Genomic DNA, 20,442 nt, shown 5'->3' on the forward strand with positions numbered 1-20,442 from the left:
AAATCAGATATATCTCGTATCGTATCAAACCTCGTCGCATGAAAAGGGGTGGGATGACTCGAGAAAACGATCGAGATGTCACTATAACCGGAGAAATTTCCTACAAATAATGTTGTTGTATCTGAAATCATGTCATTGTAAGCGACATGTCATTATAAGCGAAGTCATTAAATCCGAATCCTGTTGAAAGGAGTTTTGAATGAAACCAAACTTAACAGTGCAATTGCGTCATCATAAGCGATTGGTCAATATAGCCGGCGTCATAATAATCGGATTCTACTGTATGGTTATGCTACGGAGAATAGTTTCCGTGTTATCGAATTTCGAAATATAAGAGATGACTCATCACCCCCTGGATCCCTATGCGAGTCGCTGATTTTTTTTGTGGTTAATCACATTGATATAAAGATCCTACATTCCAAATATGGTTATGCTCCGGCGACTAGTTTCCGTGTTATCGAATTTCGAAATATAAGGGATGACGAATCACCCCCTGGATCCCTATGCGAGTCGTTGATTTTTTTTGTGGGTAATCACATCGATATAAAGATCCTATATACCAAATATGGTTATGCTCCGGCGAATAGTTTCCGTGTTATCGAATTTCGAAATATAATGGATGACGAATCACCCCCTGGATCCCTATGCGAGTCGCTGATTTTTTTTTGTGGTTAATCACATCGATATAAAGATCCTATATACCAAATATGGTTATGCTCCGGCGAATAGTTTCCGTGTTATAAAATTTTGAAATTTAGGGGATGACTAATCACCCCCTGGATCCCTATGCGAGTCGCTGATTTTTTTTTGTGGTTAATCACATTGATATAAATATCCTACATTCCATATATGGTTATGCTCCGGCGAATAGTTTCCGTGTTATAAAATTTTTGCTGTACGCCACTGGTCACCGCGTTCGGGTGTTTCCGTCGAACGGTCTGCTGGAAACGGTCTGCTAGGTTCACACCGGTGAAAAAGTCGGGGGTTCGAGGAATCGAACACAGCTCTGCCACCAAATCCTACTCTAACGTCCCCGAAGGCATGTGTCGCGTGCCCCCTGGGTATATGGTATGCAAACTAGAGAGGGTGAAAGGGCGAAATCTCGGCGCCCTATAAATAACTGAGACCCACCAGCTAAGGTATGGAAACCCCGACAGAAGAGTCTCTAGTCCTCCTGGGAGGGGGTTGGGTTGTCAGGCTGGTTCCCTGTCACCCGGAAAAATACTAAACTTACTAAAAAGCCAAATCGAAGCCTCGGAATGGATGGATATCACAGGAAACGAATTAAGAACGGAAAAAGGACAACGAGTTTCGGAACATGGAACACATGGAATAAGTGGAAAGACTGATGAGATCGCAGCCACAATGGAGAAGCATGGCGATGATGTGGTGGCCCTAACTGAAACCAAAAATAAAGGGCAAGGAACAGAGAAGATTGGAGATCACATACACATCTTTAGCGGAGTCCCCAAACATGAAAGAGCCACAAGAGGAGTGTCATTGATGGTTCATAAGAGACATTTGAGTATGCTGGGAGGCCATTGATGAGAACCTTATTCGCTTGAATGTGAATATCTTGCAAAGGGACCTCGCAATCATTGGGGTATATGCTATATCTGATGACGAGTCTTTGTCAAGAAAAGAAGAATTCTACAACAAACTGAATTCTGTCGTACAAGGTGTTGGAAGTAACAGGGAACTCATTTTACTATTGTTGGACCTTTTGGATGAGACCGATGCAATGATAACGGAGAAAGACTGATAGACTGTTGTCGAGCTCACGACTTGAAGATCACTAACGGATTCTTCAAACATAAACCGATTCATAAGTTCATCTGGATCCAACACACAAGGGACCTCAAGTCTATTATTGACTATGTCATAACACGTCAGCGCACTTTTCTCCAAGTTAATGATGTGAGAGTGTATAGAGGAATCTTGTGTGACTCAGACCCAGACCACTACTTTGTCAGAGCCAGAATATATTTCCCTTGGCATCATGATAGACATAACAATGCGCACACCCAACCATCGAACAACCCCTGTACATCAACGGTAGAGGAAAGAAAGAGAAGTGGAACCTGAAAGATATGCAAGATGACGGTATAAAACAAAGATTTCAGAAGAAACTAGAAGAACAGCTGTCGGACATCAGTGGCCTGAATATCCAGGATATCTATGAACATACAGAAGAAGCTTTACAGGTGGCAACATCGGAAGTACTAGGAGAGACTTCTCACCAGAAGAGCGGAAAACTGTGGTGGAATGATGAAGAATGATGAAGTGTCGATGATCGACAGCAAAAATAAAGCCTGCATAAAATGGTTAACAACTAAAAACCAAGAAGACAGAGACACTTACCTCGAGAAAAGAAGAACAACAAGAGGAATAATCAACGCAGCAAAGAGGAGTGTATGGGATAGGAAGTATCAGGAAATCGACTCATATTTGGGAGGACGTAAAACAGCAGAATCATCAGCCAACTTAAGAACCCTGCCCGCAACGCAGCACATATTGACACAATCTCGATGGACAATTGGGTGTTACACTATGAACAGCTACATACGGAAAACAGGCAAGAGTATATGACACCATCAACAACCACAACAACAACAACAGAAGTGAGCATTGAAGGAGAAACAATTACAGTAGACATCGAAACTGTAAAAAGTTGAAAAATGGAAATTCTCCCGGTCCAGGAGGGATACCATCAGAGCTCATCAAAAATGGAACACAAAAATTATTCCAAGCTATTTCGGTCCTTTTCAATATATGTTTTAACAGACACCCAGTACCCGAAGAATGGAAGAAAGCATATATTTCATCCATATTTAAAAAAGGGAATAAGAATGATTGCTCAAATTACAGGGGAATATCCGTGACCAGCACATTCAGTCGATTATACGGCAGAATTTTGCGGCATCTAATCGAAGAAGAATACGCAGAAAAACAAGAACAATCGGGTTTCAGAGCTGGATGGTCCTGTACAGATAATATTTTCCGTCTGAAGCAAACAATAGACAAAAACATGAACACCGACCAAAAAACACATCTGATGTTTATAGAACCAGCAATACAGCTAATATCAAGTTGGAAAATGGTGAAGAGGTGGGAGTATGCTCTGAGTATACTTACTTAGGCGTGATATTTGAGTCGAGTGGAGGCGACAACAGAGAAATCATAACATCTACAACACCATGATAAAAAGTATGCTACTATATGTATGCTCTTCACTAGGCTTTTTATGGGGAAACTGTCGACGACTGAGCTTCTCTCTCTCTTTGCTTTTCACGTTCCACCCAGAAATACTAGGGGGTCTGCCTTCCTCAGTGTTCCTAATTACATGCTAAATTACACACGGGAACTCCTATTCCCAGGATTTCAGAACGGGTGAATGTTGCCGGACGACTTGGCATCGACTTTATAAACTCATCATACTCCGCCATAGTAAGAAATGTTATTGTTTGATTTGAATTAGGAATGTACGATATTTTTGTTCTTATTTTGTAATTGGGTTTATCCTGTGAATAAATAAATAAATAAATAAATATGGAGCCGAAACTTGGACCCTAACAGAAGGGAATAAAAGACGATTAGAGGCTGTAGAAATGGACGTTCTGGGACGATCAAGAATATCACTACTTCAAAGGGTTAGGAACGAAGAGGTACGCATTATTATTATTGACCATGCTTTCCTTCCTTGTTTGATTATTACTTAGAAGGAATTCATTAACAATGACACCTACTTCAAGGTTATATTCTCTGCATCTCATTTCCAGGTTTGCAGTTAATAGTGGAAGAAAAACAGGAAGAAATATTTATAATTGTTTTCAACGTTCAATGATAACAAAACGAATGTATCAGGATTCTTCTTATTGATGATAAATAAGTGGGTGTGTAGGGTTCGTTTCACTCTCATCGCCAATGTTATATTCACATTTATGTCCACAGGGTAATCAATTAATACGCAACAATGGGGATCACGTTCTTTATTGCCTGACATCTATACAACAAGTGAAGTACATATGTCCCCCCCTGTTCATACTTATATACCCATACATAACAGTAAATATCTCAACTTCAGGAGAGTTATAGTTTACTAAATATGATTTTTTTAAAGTTCTTATGAAAATTGCGAATATTTGACATAAATCCGTCAATGTAATATTTTCCCTGTTCAGTGCATGAATAACTAAACCCAATCGTTTTTTCGTTTCAAATATCTGAAAATATAATTTTCATGTACAAATTTGAATTTTCAGTATCCCAACCTAACCTCAAAACCATTCATTCATATTTCTATACAAAATTGATGAATTTCTCACATTTTTCCGAATAAACTAACTTAAAACTTGAATGCAGTGAATTTTTTTGAGGCTAACATTCAAATTCCTTGAAATTAATAAAAAAATCGATGACAAAAATATAAGGTGGGCGCTTAAGTAAACAGGAGCCGATAAGGTTTGTAAAAATTAGTTTTCAAATTTTCAGAACAATTCTATGATCCTTTCTCTGCAAACATTTAATAGGCCACACACCACGAAACACCCTATATGCTGTGCATGATTAACACCTATTGAAGAGTCATTTGTTTTTATAATATATGATTATGAAGGAAGAAATATACCTGCAGTACCCATATTGTAAATATCTGTTGCACTGGATATTGGTACAGAAGCCCCATAGGGAGTGTGAGCAGCTGAATTTTGTTGATGAGACCTCCATGGTTCGAATTCTTCTGAGCCACTTGCACCTTCACCTGCTCCTAACTGCTCTTTAGGGCCATTGGACACTATAAAAAGAAATTTGAAAAAGATATAAAACAAATGTCTACAGAATATTCGTAACTACATAGATTTATAGCTATATTCAGCAATCGCAAGGGAGCTTCCACTGAATTATGATTGATATAACTTAATTCGAATTATAAAACAGGGAATAAAGGAACCTATGTTCTCAATCAGAATAACATTATTTGAAATATATACACACACCTTGATTTCCTTGTCCTTTCATCCGCTGCGACATAACAGGTACATGAAAGAAAAATTTATATGATTTGATTTCACTAGAATTTAAATTAATTTTCGTTTTGAATAATAATCCATGAAACTGTCAAATGATTGTACTCTTTACCTGTTCTGACACGCCTGCTGACATTGACTGGTCTTTCTTTCAATTCACTTCCACAAATAAAACCCTTTACACGAAATATTCACTTACACTTATGTTTCTGTTTACCAGTTCTGTTCACTTAGTTTCTGACCAATTTTTATAAAAAGAAACGCTTTTGGTTCTATAATGGCGTTTGATTCTGAAACACCATTACCACCACCTTGCACTTAATCTACTGCGCACCATTAATAAACACAACCACGCACGTTGTTGGCATTTGTGTCATTATTCTGATACTTTAGTTCACAGAACAGTCAGAACCATAGATATACTGGCTCACTGGCTGTCACAGAACACTAATATATGGCTGTATTCATTGAACTCTATGGGAACCATTGAACTAAAGAAAGAACTTTCTTTAGTTCAATGATGGGAACTGGAATGGCAGAGACAAGAGAAAAGAGAGACTGCCGAATAGATAGGCAACACGGGGGACACGTTTTCAGAATTAGGTTAAGAATTTTTGGAATCCCGTCGGAAATGGCGCTAGTGTTTGGTGGCCAGTGGATGTGGATGAAAGAAATCTGTAATCTATGACAGAACTCAAGTCAGCTGATTTCCGTCATTCCGTCTGAGTTTGTTTTGTTTAATGCAAAAAGTTAGAGTATTTCGAGATTTTTGTTTATTCCCCGAAAAAGAAATTGTTTGCTTTCGAACACATGGTGAGTTTTTGTATATATTTCTATTTCTATAATCAATTAAAATTATGTATTGCTTGATTTTACAAAATTGCGAAATGTTATTCATTTTTTGGATACCAAAATATAGAATATTTTTTCAGATCCCATGCCCAGAAGAAACAAGAAAGACTCAAATGGCTTTCAAGTCTGGATGGCTTTAAACAATAAATGCCACACAAAAGTTGTAGGGACCAGGGATTCAAGTTTTTGAGAACTAGAAGTCTGAATCTAGGGGATCCTCCAGGAAATATGTTTGCTGCTTTTCGAACTGTTATTATTACATCATATAAAACTGCAATAATTTGATATTTGACCATTTCTAAATCTAACAAGAGTTATGAAAATGATGAGAATGGCATATTGTACGGCCATTTGGACGTATTGCATCGATAACCCCTAAGTTGAAATTATTTTTAAAGTCGCATGTAACATTTTTCTGGTTTACATATGAAGAACATGTGGACTCGGTTGTTCATGATTAATTGGATTATGGTATGTATTTCTCTAATAATTGTAAAAAAGTATTACAATATTATACAATATGATATGACCACATAGAAATAAAGCCTGAATCCATCAAATTCAGTTATTCATGTATATCAAAGTTCAGTTTTTGTGTTTAGTTTGGCCCATATTATTTATCCATTCAACCCTTTAAAAGATCAGTTCCTTTATATAATGTATCCTGTACAATATTGTAATTATAGTTGTTATTGTCAAATATTTCTATTATATATTCATTTCGGTTAAATTTCTGTATATTCTTTCTATACAAATGTAATTTTCTAATATTTTCCTGAATATATATTTATTTCAGTTGATTTTCTATTTTATTACACTATTTCATGATTCGTCTAAAAATCTATAATTACCAAGTTCGAAAAATACACTCCATCGACTCTCTCTACTCCTATCGTTCTTTTAATCGAATCTTTCCCACTAAACTCGATAAAAAGAACAATAGGAGTAGAGAGAGGCGACGGAGTGTATTTTTCGAACTTGGTAAATATTATTTCAAAAACGAGGCCGTTATTTGAATTTCCCGCGCAAATTTTTTCGGATTAGTTTCTCCAGTAGCCAAGGGGGGCGCCACAAAACGTGTCGCCCATGAATAACACTGAATTGACTACTCTCCTCTTTCCCTTTCTCTATGTTCGTAGGTAGCAAAATTCGTCGAAAATTGTGACCGAGAGAGAGGGAAGATGTAGAGCAACCTTTCTCTCTCTAGCGTGTTTTTGTTTACACTATTATAACCTAAATTTGAGTTCCAAAATGGTCGTCACGGCGTGATGTGTACCTTTCCACGCGTCCCATTTTGGGGCTCCAAAAAGTAGAAATATTCGAAAATAATATTTTAACTCAACGACTAAGATAATAATAGAAAATAGTTTGATGTAAATTGTGGGTATGGTTCTGTGATTATGTTGCTACTTTGTGATTGTTGAACACCGCGTGACTTGTTATAAACTATTTTTGGGGATTGGTTCTACCAAGACTCCTGCAGTTCCTCGGGACCCCAGGAATACAACGACCAAGAATTTAACTGAGATTGGGTACATAGCCTCACTGTGCTGAGCCCAGATTACCGTCATTCCGGTTTAGAGGGGCTGCTAGCCGGGATGATGTGATTACCAAGAAATTAGAATAGAATAGAATAACCTAAATTTAAATGTCATTTTCGTAGATAAATTTTAAATTACATTGTTTAATGTCTTTTAATAAAAATCATGGTGAAAAATTGTTTAGAAGCCATATACTTCCGATTTACATTCCCAAGAAACTCGAAAAATGTCTATATATCAAGTCAAGTTAGCTGTTGAACAGAATTTTTTCTTATGCTTTTTCAAAGCTTAAATATAGTTTTTTGGTGAGTGTTTTTTAAGTCTATGTGTTTCCCAGAGTGACAAAAGTGGTTTTTGCAGTAACAAAAAACATTTTGAATAAGAATGGTCAATGGTCCAGTATTGTGTTGGAAACGAATGCCATAATGCAGGGGACATAAATATAATATAATATTTTTTCTGTGAAGTGTTGGTATCACATAAACCAATCCATCCTGAACAGATTTACAGAAGTGAGAATCCACAAAAGGAGAGAAGCAGTAAATAATTAGGAATTATGCCTTATGTTTTTCATTTTTTTAGGTTCCCTCTTCGAAAACCTTTTACTTTACAACTTTGGACCAAAGCTACAGGAAGGAAAAATTGGTATCCGTAGAAATACATTTGCAGAAAAAAATTTGCAGTCCCCCACAGGAAACATTTCTTGGCAGTTTGTCAAGGAATTAGAAAAAGTTCAAATGGAGGAAGGTCTAAGGTTGGCTAATTCCCTCTCATCTCAGCATATCAATTATAAAAATAGAATTATGAATGTCAGATTAGCTACTCAAACAATGAGTAATGGGGTAGCAGATTCTATGGAATTTCTTGATAACAAATGTAAGAACAAGAAGATAGTGCCGCTACCGTTGAATTCATTAGAAAAATTGATGAGTGTTTGACATTCTTAATTCTAGAAATCTGTTCCGGAGAGGGTTAAAACTCCAATTAGATCTTTTTCCCTGAGGTATGTTGAGGAAATTTTCAGTGAAACTATAGAATATTTAGAATCATTGGAAATTGATGATACCAACATTCTTTTTCACTATCGAAAGACATTCGCTTTAGGATTTATTTCGACCATGAAGAGTGCACTAGGGCTAGTGTAGAATGTTCCATCAATCAAAATTAATGAATGATGAACTTCATGGGGATCCTCTACTATTCGTTAGAAAATTACTAAATTAATTTTATTTAATAATTGTTAAGCAAATGTAACATTTTTGTCCCAATTATGTTAAATAAAAATATTTCATTAATTTTGTTCTTTACTTTTTGAAATGATTCCTTTTATATATTGAACTATTTGGAATATTTAAAATCTCTCGCACTGACACCAGAGACGTGTCTTTGCTGACACTGCTTTTCATATGATTCCAAAGCTTTATCCGAGGCTTTTCAGAAGATCATTTCCTATATTCTTGCCTCAAGATTATAATTAATATTTATATTCAAATTACTCTAAAGCTTCTATTTTATTAATTCATCAAGGCTGCAAGGGTGATTATTAAAAATTTCGTTCCCGAAATTCAGGAAATTATGATTAACATCATAAATCACTAAAAAAAGTGCAAAATTTTTAGAAATTTCGATTAGAATGACAAACTAATGATTAATTATTTTTAGTACGAACCGACTCGTTGAAAGATTTGAACAATTTGGGAAATAGAGAAAGAAGTGAATTTTTCCAATCAATATCAAACCTAAAATATTTTCAGTTCATACTTTCATTCCCGCACATTGAAATGTTTACGTTGCTAATAGCAACGGCGTGCGAGAGAGAAAGGTTGCTCTACATCTTCCCTTTCACTCTTCCTCATTTTGCCCAAAGATATTACACACTTGTAATATCTTTGATTTTGCCTGTATCGCGATGCCATTCCAGTTCCCATAGAGTTCAATGGCTGTATTCGACGAGGAGCTAAAAAGTAAAAATGCTCATACCCGTACCGACGTTGCCACGTCTACTTCTCATTCTGAAACTGTCAACTTCAGTACTGAAATTTCAACCAGCTGTCAGATAGACGTCAAAATGAAATTGTGGAGGTGTTGTATAGGCAAAAATAATACATAATTTGGAATATTATTTTACTTTTAGTTAAAATACGGATATTGAAATGCATTATTTTTGTTTTTAATATGATGGTGGTGTTAGTCCTAGTGATTCCTTAGCCAACAGTGTTAAATATGTGCGTTATTAATGCCAATAATGGTAATTAAAGTATTCAATGGGAAAGTCACACAGTATTTTAGCAGGAAGTGAATAATTATGCCATTTTCTTGTTGTGTTGTTGGATGTGGAGGCCGAGGAAACAGTGTTAAGTTTTTTTCCTATTCCTGAAGAAATTTCTGTATTTTAGCATAAGAGGCTTCACATAAATTACTTGACGAGGAGACAACAAAAATGCTATTATTAGGAGAGCTGACTTATACTAGTTATATTTTTATTTATACTCATATTTATGCTGCTTTTCTTATTTTGTATCGATTATATTTTTATACTGTTCCTGGTCAGGAAGACCTGAGTTGTTAGCCCTTGGAAACATTGTTTCAATAAAGTTTATTACTACTAGTACAGTGTTCCTGTTTTATATATACCTATATTGAATACACCTTTTCAATGAAACAGTGCATCTTTTCAAGAATATTTAATACAACTAAATTACATAATATTATGTATTTACATTTTGAGAAAATATTCATTCCATCTTTTATTACCCATACAAACGCTGTAGAAATAAAGGCCAGGAACAATGGTCTACCAGACGCAATCTATGTGGATCCAGAGTTTCACAATCCTCATAGCAGTATTTTATTACAGGTTGGTCATTATTCCCTTCTCTAAATATACATCAATTCATCTGTGCTACTGATTACTGATTGCTGGGTGTGTTGGACGGACTAACCCAAACCTGCCACCGCGACCAACGGTCTATTGTAGCACACAAGCATGCTCAAAGAGCTAAGCTAAATCTCTCCCTCTAGTCCCATCCTACCCAAAAAAGAGATGATGTCGGAGGGGGAGTGATTCTTGAGTTCCTCTAGGATCATCTTCGGAGAGCCGAAAACTCCGAGTCTGACCCTGTCTGCCGCCGGGCAGTCACAGAGGATATGCTCAATTGTTTCGTCTTCCTCTAAGCAGAGTCTGCAGAGTGGGTCATTGACGATGTTGAGTTTTTTGAGGTGGGCTCTGAGTCTGCAGTGTCCTGTAAAAACCGCTATTATGGATCTCAGATTAGTTCTAGAAAATTCTAGCCAGCGACTGGTGTATGGGCTGGGAGGCACTGAAATAGCCCTATGCGAGTGACGCAATCCAGGACGGTTGCGCCACTGCTCCAGGACCTTTTGCCTTATCCAGCTGTTGTTTCGGTCCCTGATTAAGGAATTAGGAATTCCTATACTGGGTTCCGGGCCAATAAGCGTTGATGTCGCGCCTTCTCTGGCCAGCATCCGATACATCGTTGCCACTGAAGCCAGAGTGTCCAGGTATCCAAATCAGTTGCAGTCTGTTTAAACTTCCCAATTTGGTGAGTTTAGATCTGCATTCCAATACCTGTGCCGAGTTGCATTTGTCTGCCGCGAGAGATTTGATCGCAGCTTGACTATCCGTAAGGATTTTTATCGATCTGCCCGCCCAGCCACTGTCAAGTAAATGGCCTGCGCACAGATCAATGGCGAAGATTTCTGCCTGAAAAGCTGTCGCTGACTTTCCCAGACTAGCACTGAGTTTGGTCAGCGGTCTACGGCTGTAGACTCCGGCTCCAGATCCCTGACTGGTTCTGGAGCCATCAGTAAACCAGCAAGGTCCTTGTAAATAGAAATCCTTGTGATGGAGCCATTCGTCTCTGCTTGGAATCAGAGAAACGAATGTTCCCTCGGTGCTGGTTCTTGTGATTATTTGATCAGTTCTCATGCCCATCACCTCGTCAGCCTCCAGTTGGGCCGACAGACGACTGGGCACGAAAGTGAGTTTGTCAGGCTCGTTTACGGTAAGGTGGTGGAGCCTGTGGGTTGCTAGTCTTGCCTCTCCCTGGACAAAAATGTGAAGGGGAGGGAGGTCTAATAGCATCTCCATAGACGAAGTTGGAGTAGAGCGGAAAGCCCCCGAAATCATGAGGCAAGCCGTTCTTTGGAGTTTGGACATCTGTGCTAACCCTTTTGTGAAATATTCTCCTTGAATATTTTGTTCCAAATATTTTATAGAGTAACCTACGTAAAAGGCCAATTATAAATTATTTGTAGGCTGCTAAGCTCTTGAATGCTTTTTTATATCTGGCTTATCTTCTGGGAATAAAATCCGCCACTTCTTGATTTGTTTTCAAAATTTCAATAAATTAGGTACTCTCTGTATTCACTGAAAGAAAATTTATAGTTAATTCAGAAATCTTGATATATGATTATGATAGTTATCATATCAAAAGTTTAATATCATCTTACTTTTCATATATCTATTACAGATTGCCAAATAAATATTCTTAGAGTTCTGGATGAAGTTAAATACCACTCTTTTATACCTTGGAACAACGAAAATATTCGTCAAGTGAGGAGTTTTACTTGTAATGACGCATTTGCTTGCCTCCACAATTTTTGTGAGGCTAGAAGGTTATAGTGGTCCAAATCTTTGTTTTGACCGGGAGAGCCTTTTGACCAGGTTCAGTCTTCCAAGTAATGATTCTGTTCTGTTCTTCAGTTGTTCGAGGAACGTTACAGGACCCTTATGTTGTTATGTGTAGATATATCAGTTTAATTTAACGTTCCGCTCAAAACTTCTTGTTGTTAATCATGTTGCAAGTGATTGCAACCCGGTTATTTATGTTGCATTGGTCATCTATTCAATACAGATTTTCTGATATAACTATTACCACAATTTCACAAAGAATATTAATGAAAAATGTAAATAATAAGCGGTCTCTGATAACAAAATAGAAATAAATAAAACATGTGAAATGAGCATAGACCTAATAATACATGGACCATATATCTATTATATATTATATTATATTATTATAATAGATATATGACATCGACAGACAGGCCTTCACGTGGTTTTACCGTTCACCGCATCGAGGAATACTTACGAGAGAGAGGGGGGTGGTAGAAAAGAGAGATAACAGGAGAGTTGAAGTCATGAAGTGTGCACAACTCTCTATTAGAGAGTTGAAGTGCAGCCATGAACGTAAACGTTAACGTTATAATTGACATCTACGCAAGCTCATTCGTCCGTTTTTAACGTTAACGTTAGCGTCAGCTTTACGGCCTACGTAAACTAGCGGTCTCCCACGTATACCATCAGAGAGATATGGAAGAAGCGTATAACGCGAACGTACGTTAATAACGTCATGCGGTAATGGAATAACGTCTTGCGCTATCTGGCTCAGATTTTAGTCGTATGGAAGATACGAATTTACGTTATTAGCGTAAGCAACAGATGATCGGTAAATGTCAAAGTTTGTTGTCGATAGGTTATGCATTTTGGGTTGATTTTATGCTGTTTTTGTGAATAATGTGCGTTTATATGGATGCATATCTACAGGAATTTTTGTTTGTGGAGGTGGATTAAACTGTATTGAAAAATACCTGTTCACAGTGATGCTTTCATGATTTTAAAATAGACATGGACCTTTAAGTGGCCACTATAGTTACTAAGAAAAAATTGGAATATCATCTGGAGGATATGTAGAGATAACGTAGAATTATTTGTGTACTGCTTTGCTGCCATTAACCTATAAGCCATATATCCAATCTAGATGTTTCTACTTTTATGAGTCTTAATAAAAAAATCTCGAATTGAACCCTTTTATTTCCTATTGAAAACAAGTTACATAGTTCATAATCAACAATATGGGATTGAAATAGGTACTCAGAATTAAACACTAGGATGAAAATTTCTATTTTCATTCGACTCTTCCTTTCATGTGACCCACTAATTGAAGATATACACTTTTACCTTTGGTTATTAGATTATTCTTGAGGAACTCATTTAGTCTCTTCTGCTCTTATAAAAAATTCGATTCAATGTCGATTAAGAGGCCCCTTCTCATTGAACTCTATGGAGTTCAATGCCCCTTCTTAATAACATAACCTACTTCTGTCAAAACAAACGGAAAAATAGTAATGCGCAAGGCAAGAAAACAACGTAAATTACGATAACGTTCAACGTTATCCACCCGTAAAATAAATAAATGATTTTGCTTTCGTTTCGCGTGAACTCTCTTTTATCTAGTATTGAGCTCCGACAGCTGGAATAACATTTGGAATATTGATGTTCTAATGATTTATATGCCTAATAAAGAGAATTTTCAGCTTGGAAGTATTTTATTATCAATAAAATGCTCAACTACATTGCAATTCTCATGTCTCTAACACTTGAACATTTCATTGATAATAAAATACTTCCAAGCTGAAAATCCTCTTTATTAGGCATATAAATCATTAGAACATCAATATTCCAAATGTTATTCCAGCTGTCGAAGCTCAATATTAGATAAAAATTGATAGGTTATGTTTAACGTCTGACGTTTCATGATGGCAGCCCTTCAACTCAAATTTCATCACAACACGTAAACGTTAAATCTGACGTTATTTCTCACGTTAACGTTTACGTTCAGGCTAACGTATTGTGCACACTTCAACTCTCTAATAGAGAGTTGAAGTGCAGCCATGAACGTAAACGTTAACGTTATAATTGACATCTACGCATGCTCATTCGTCCGTTTTTAACGTTAACGTTAGCGTCAGCTTTACGGCCTACGTAAACTAGCGGTCTCCCACGTATACCTTAAACATCGACGTACGTTAACCGAACGTTAAACGAGTAGCACCGATGACTTGCGAATGGCCGAATTTTGATTGTTCAATGCAATTCTCGATAACCTCAAACTGTCATTGTTTACATTTCCTGTGTATTTTCCAGAGATATATCTCTGGTATTTTCTCATAATGAACGAAAATTATAGGAAATCAGCAGTGATTTGAAAGTTATCAAAAGGATTAAGTTAAATTACTTTGTTATCAGATATTCAGTACACAAGGAAATGGCTGAATCTACACTGCAATTCTCATGTCTCTAACACTTGAACATTTCATTTATAATAAAATGCTTCCAAGCTGAAAATTCTCTTTATTAGGCATATAAATCATTAGAACATCAATATTCCAAATGTTATTCCAGCTGTCGAAGCTCAATATTAGATAAAAGAGAGTTCACGCGAAACGAAAGCAAAATCAAATTGATAGGTTATGTTTAACGTCTGACGTTTCATGATGGCAGCACTTCAACTCAAATTTCATCACAACCCGTAAACGTTATATCTGACGTTATTTCTCACGTTAGCGTTTACGTTCAGGCTAACGTATTGTGCACACTTCAACTCCCTAATTACGGCATGCGGTAACGTATGGAGGGTACCCTCCATACGGTAACGTTAATACCGCCCGCTATTCTGAAAATAGAAATACGCATGCGTCGTAACGTTATTAGCGCTAGACGTTATTACCGCATGATGTTAAGGATGCTTCCATATCTCTCTAATATTATATATATCAGTAAAAATGACATTTGCCAATGAAATATGTCGATTGTCACCATTGAAATAATTTTTTTCCATTGAACTCTTTCTTTAGTTCATTGTTTTTTTCTTTAGTTCAATGATTGTCACCATTGAACTAAAGAAAGAAATGGAAGGGACTCTCGGGTCAGCAAAAGTGAGGCCGACTGAAATAGACAATTGGATGTATATCGTTCTCTCTCTGTACTTGCGCAAGGAGAGATAACCTATTAAAGTTTGAATTTAAATTTTTGACGTTTCGTCTTTCTAATTTGAATCGTATTTTTTATCAAATCAGGACGTTTTCTGAGTTGATTATGCGATCATAGATAACCTATATGCGATGTGAATTATATTTTTCATAGTAGTGTAGAAGGAATTTAATAATTTTTTTGCCAAATACCTGCAACAATGAGATGGGGATATCTGAAATTTTGGACTCGTTTCTCGAACTGTGATGATTGGAATCATATTTTTCATCAATTCAAGACGTTTTCTGAATAAATTTTGCGATGTTGATCATATTTTTCAGAGCAGTGCAGACGGAATTTAATAAGTCTTTTTTTGTATGAAAAGAACTAAAATTTGTTGATTTTAACTAGATTAGTATATTGTGAAAGAATATAATCATGTGAAATTCATCAAGGTTCTAATCTACATGTTGAACATACATATTTTCCTTCTACTATACTGAATTTTAAGTTAATTAAGGAGCGTTGTCCAAAAAAAAACAAGTGTCAATTCTTTCTATATTTTTATTTTATACAATATATATAATAGTTTATATATATCTTCAGTAATAGTCTACAATGAAAAAGAAAATTATTGATTTCAAATAATTTAAATTCACTCGAAAACTTACATGCGCTCTGCTTCTCATCGGATTAGATTAGATTAGATGGATCTTTGTTTGTAATTAATATTACAAATGGTGTCCACAGTAATAAACAAATATAAAATATCACAGTGGTAACAACATGCATACAAACACAATAAAAATAAAAAACAATCCTCATCACATATTCTTTCTCCATAAGAACTCTTCTATAGAATATATAGTTTCATTTAAAAGCAACCTTTTCACTTCTCTCTTAAAGTTCATCAAGGACTTGTCATGAAACTCAGAAGGAAGTTTATTATATAGTTTGGGGCCCCAGAAGTCCATGCCCTGCAAGGGCGGCTCGTCAGAGGAGGCAAGGGAGGCTAAGCCTCCTCATAAAGCTTAGAGCTAAAATACATTCACTTCGCGCATGTCCTCATTTTCAGAAAGTAATTTCTATATAAATTTTCCGAACACCTGAACTAGATATTCAGATAAAAATTAGTTCATTTTTCGATCCTCCGCTCATAAAAATCCAGCATAACAATCATACAATCCACCGGCTGCGTACGCCGCGTCGAATGTGAATATTTCCTAGTACTGCCTATTCGGACGGAGGCTGTTGGGCCTGCTGCCTCCGTTGATAGTGTAACTCACGCATACGTTCTCTGGACTCACATACTAGCCGAACAAGAATTCAGCTGACTTACTGTACCATATTCGCCCGTAAAATGTTCCAGAGGAGGCACAGCTCCCCTGTTCTCCATCGATTCTTTCGTGCCGTCTTCGACTATATTCGCTTGATCTCCGACGGTAGGGGCGTTGTCCGGCGGTAGTTGTTATGATTTCAATTTTCAATTCGAATGTAACGACTTGGAGAACTGGAACTTCGGGAAATTTGTGATATATTCTTGTTAAGATAGGTTGTTTTGTTAGGGCGTTAGGGGTAAGTACTGATACGGATCAAAAAATAAAATGGAATTGAATATTGAGAATTAACTGTACACGTTGTTAAAACCTTTACAAGACCTCCACCAAATTTAATTACACTAAAGTCTACCGAAAATCGTCAGAATAGAAGTTTCAGTGTTGTTTGGTACGATAAATGTGATTGGTTAACTGGATCGATCAAACGGGAAAAATTATTTTGCTGGCCATATTTACTATTTTCTCATCAAACAGAATATACTTCATGGTTCAAAACGGGGTTTTCAGATTTGAAAAATTCACCGCGAACTATCGAAAGGCATAACAAGTCAAAGGAGCATATAGCATCCTCTTGCATTCAAAATCTTAGAACTGACAACTTTTCATTATGTTGAAGAAGTATACTTTATTGACTGATAAGAGTTTGTTCCAACACCCCTCGAAAACTATTAGCCTCCTCAGCTCTCATGACCACGAGCCGCCACTGATGCCCTGGTCTATGCGCTTCAGATGGTGCACTGGAATCTGCAAGGAGTCTTTATTTCTTGTTTCATATGCATGATTTATAGAATTGGTCGGAAAGTTTTTCCACTTCTGATGCACATAACACAGTGAGTTGTATATGAAGAGTGATGGAACTGTAAGTATTCCATGATCCTTGAATGTCTTGGGATATTATTGAATACACTTGGTACAGCATCAAGTTTCAATATATTTCTTGTATAACTTGGATTATGAAGGTAATCTTCACATATTCTACTATACTTTGAGGGATACCAATTTTCCCTTCCTACAGCAGTAATCCAAAGTTCCAAAATATCTGGGCGTTTAAAAGGAAACCTAAAATAAAGTAATATATAATGCTTTTGATGTCACAAAAAGGGATCTCATAATGAAAATATTTGAAATAGACCTACCTGTGGAAACTCTTTGTCTCATTTTTGTTCTGCTCATTAGAGCATCCTTTAGCAACTTGTTACAACCATCGTTGTAACAAGATTCTGAGTTTTACCAATTTTGCGTGAATACAAACAGTACTGATGTTGATGGGGACAACAATGATTTGAGAAACACAAAAACCTATAAAATACTTTCTCTAAAACTTTATACCACAAATTCACAAACAACTTCAATTCTGAAGATTACTTACTCAGAGGACAGTTAAAATCGAAAGAGGTCTTTTCAGACAGTTTCAACCCTTTTAATTTCTTCGGGTGGCCAGGTAAAGGTAATCTGTCCCTTCACTAGATCCATATTTCTCAGAAACCGAAAATCCAGATACTTGAAAGGTTTTCGAGTGGGATTCCCCGATTTATTTGAGTTTTTTCAAGTTTCAAGCGAATATTAATCGTGAGTTTTAGCATTCTGAACACTTTTAGATCTCGTTTCCAATTGAACACAACAGAAATCATCCCAAAAACTAATTTAAGCTGAGTAATCAACAAAACCGTCAGCTGATTGATGTAAACTAGAGGTGTGTAGTTCGTGAACGAACTAGTTCAATTGAACGTGTAAGGAACGAAAGGAACTAGTTCACGAATAGTTCGAAGTATAGTTCACTCGTTCCCTGAATGACAGAAACGATCGATGAGTTCGCAACGTTTTCGTATCTCCCTCACCCTAAAAAGTTCATCGAATCTCACTGTTGTACTGTCCTGACCTTAAATTACCTTGCGCTGGTCAGTGATGCTTGTAGAATTCTTTTTACTTCGAAGATACTTACGAATGACAGCACTTTAAAGACACCTTTCTACTCTATGGCCAAAGATCGTGATCGTCTGGTTGTGGTAGGACTCCACATTACGTAGGCAACCCAAAGTACTTACCCTGATTACTAATAGAAAAATTGACGGGAGGTTGGGAGATTCGAAAGAAAACAACACATTTAAACCCAAACAAGAAACGTTTATTTCGGGTTTCATTGGAGACGATCTCCAATGTCATAGCTCTAGGGCGCAGCAGAGGGGAGGAAAAAGAGCTGCGAGAAAACCTCCCCTTAGAACAGCAGCAATTACATAATATCCTATACAGGTATGATTTTACGTAGCTACGGCAACAGGTTCAACTGGCGAGAGAAAATCTCACGTGAAATGCACACTTGGTGGAATCAGTTACATCTACAGCTATCAGCTCCTTAATGATGACTCTTAACCGATACTTCAGTGAGATGAGTTACGTTCAGCATACAACAGTTCTGAATTGGGTAGGGTTCAGTTAGGGGGTTGTTGGAAGGATTAGACTCAGATGCAAGGGCATCCAGCCAAAAGGGTTGGAGACGCAGTTACAATGGTACCCGGCCTCAGGGGAGAGAGACGCAGCTGCAAGGGCATCCGGCCTCAGAAATCGACGCAGGTACAAGGGTACCCGGCCTAAAGGGTTAGAGACGCAGTTACAACGGTACCCGGCCTCAGGGGAGAGAGACGCAGCTGCAAGGGCATCCGGCCTCAGAAATCGACGCAGGTACAAGGGTACCCGGCCTGCAGGATACTAGGAAGGGCAAAATCCACAAAAGTTGTATGTTTGTCCCGTAACACAAATATGAATTATTTCCGCTCCTGGCTATCACGTTCAAATATGTCCTGTATTGACCAACTCCACCAGTGAAGAGAAAAATAATAATAATAAAAGAAAAGGAAAAATGATAATTAAGGGTCCTTAATGCAATTACAGTATTTACCCTGTTGGTCGTACCTAAGTAATCGAATCATTTGCTTGGCTTGGGGACGCTTCAGTGACATTTACACGTATTCATAAGATAAGTACAAAAAAATATGTAGAAATTAAGAAATTAATACTATGAACATTACATAACACAAGCGCATCCACCATTAAACAAGTCTATTTAAAATAACTAGCCCTCAAATCATAAATGGAATAGAATTGGAAGCAAAAAGGGGTAGCGTCCAAAATGGCGTCTGGCGTCCCTATGACGTGTTCAAAGAAAGAAAAACTCAGAAAGTACGTTATTATCTACAATAAAGAAAATGAGTTTTATTGTGTGTGAAGCACATAAAATAGAGACGGACGGAATTGGCCCTCCAGTAATTAACGAAATACTTTAACAATGGAAACTAATATGATGCATCAAGTACCCAAAACCGCATATTCGCAATAAAACCTTCAAATTAATAAAATAAGAAACGGTAATAATGAAATGAGTGGTAACTTACGTATGGGATTCACTGAACGATTGTGAACTAGTGAACGATTCATGTGAACTATTCACCATCGTGAACGAGAACTAGTGAACTATATCCTCTGAGTGAACTAGAACTCCCACCTCTAATGTAAACAAAACATCTAAGAGAGAAAGGATACCCACCAATAGTCTTTCTCACTCCCACACTTTTGGACACACTTTCTGCCGATTTGCTGAACTGCGGGTCCCTTCCATTTCTTTCTTTAGTTCAATCAAAGAGGTGGTTCAAGAGTGGTTCAATGATTGTCACAAGAAGTAGTGATACCAACATAAATTTCAACCAATCAGCAATCGAGGTTATGAAAATCTTTTTTTCTTTTTAACGGTAAACTCTAGAAAGCTCGATAGAATTTCATAAATATATTTGATCATTGCGGAAAGAATGAAGTAGGTTTCGTTAGAAAGCAATCATTCCCTGATGGTAGACCTTTTAGACCTTCTTCTAGGTTGGCAAACATGTAGGGAATTGATAGGTCTGACGTTTCATGATGGCAGC

The 20,442-nt window shown here is 36.9% G+C and overlaps 1 protein-coding gene and 3 long non-coding RNA genes across 6 annotated transcripts in view; 2 read left to right on the forward strand and 2 right to left on the reverse strand.

Moving 5' to 3' along the window:
• Window positions 1–5,396, reverse strand: part of LOC123311559 (YTH domain-containing family protein 2) — a 201,279-nt gene extending 195,883 nt beyond the window's left edge. The window contains exons 1-3 of one of the 3 annotated variants that reach the window (XM_044895598.1): window positions 5,137–5,396; window positions 4,995–5,019; window positions 4,628–4,792 (exon numbers count right to left, since the gene is read on the reverse strand). In XM_044895598.1, the coding sequence (XP_044751533.1) occupies window positions 4,628–4,792; window positions 4,995–5,019; window positions 5,137–5,160 (214 nt within the window). In that variant the 5' untranslated portion in view covers window positions 5,161–5,396. The remainder of the gene's footprint in view (window positions 1–4,627; window positions 4,793–4,994; window positions 5,020–5,136) is intronic. The other 2 variants (XM_044895599.1, XM_044895597.1) reach the window with 2 other exon arrangements.
• Window positions 5,397–5,663: 267 nt separating this feature from the next.
• On the forward strand, window positions 5,664–6,676 carry LOC123311562. The gene is made up of 2 exons (XR_006537499.1): window positions 5,664–5,837; window positions 5,957–6,676. It is a non-coding gene; the product is annotated as an uncharacterized LOC123311562 (long non-coding RNA).
• A 10,789-nt stretch (window positions 6,677–17,465) lies between these two features.
• LOC123311775 lies at window positions 17,466–18,189 on the reverse strand. Its single transcript, XR_006537510.1, has 3 exons — window positions 17,898–18,189; window positions 17,665–17,827; window positions 17,466–17,587 (listed from the first exon to the last, which is right to left on the reverse strand). It is a non-coding gene; the product is annotated as an uncharacterized LOC123311775 (long non-coding RNA).
• Window positions 18,190–18,400: 211 nt separating this feature from the next.
• Window positions 18,401–19,357, forward strand: LOC123311941. Its single transcript, XR_006537558.1, has 2 exons — window positions 18,401–19,099; window positions 19,208–19,357. It is a non-coding gene; the product is annotated as an uncharacterized LOC123311941 (long non-coding RNA).
• The last annotated feature ends 1,085 nt before the right edge of the window (window positions 19,358–20,442 follow it).

The sequence above is a fragment of the Coccinella septempunctata genome, chromosome 4, assembly GCF_907165205.1.
Source record: "Coccinella septempunctata chromosome 4, icCocSept1.1, whole genome shotgun sequence".
Lineage (NCBI taxonomy): Eukaryota > Metazoa > Arthropoda > Insecta > Coleoptera > Coccinellidae > Coccinella > Coccinella septempunctata.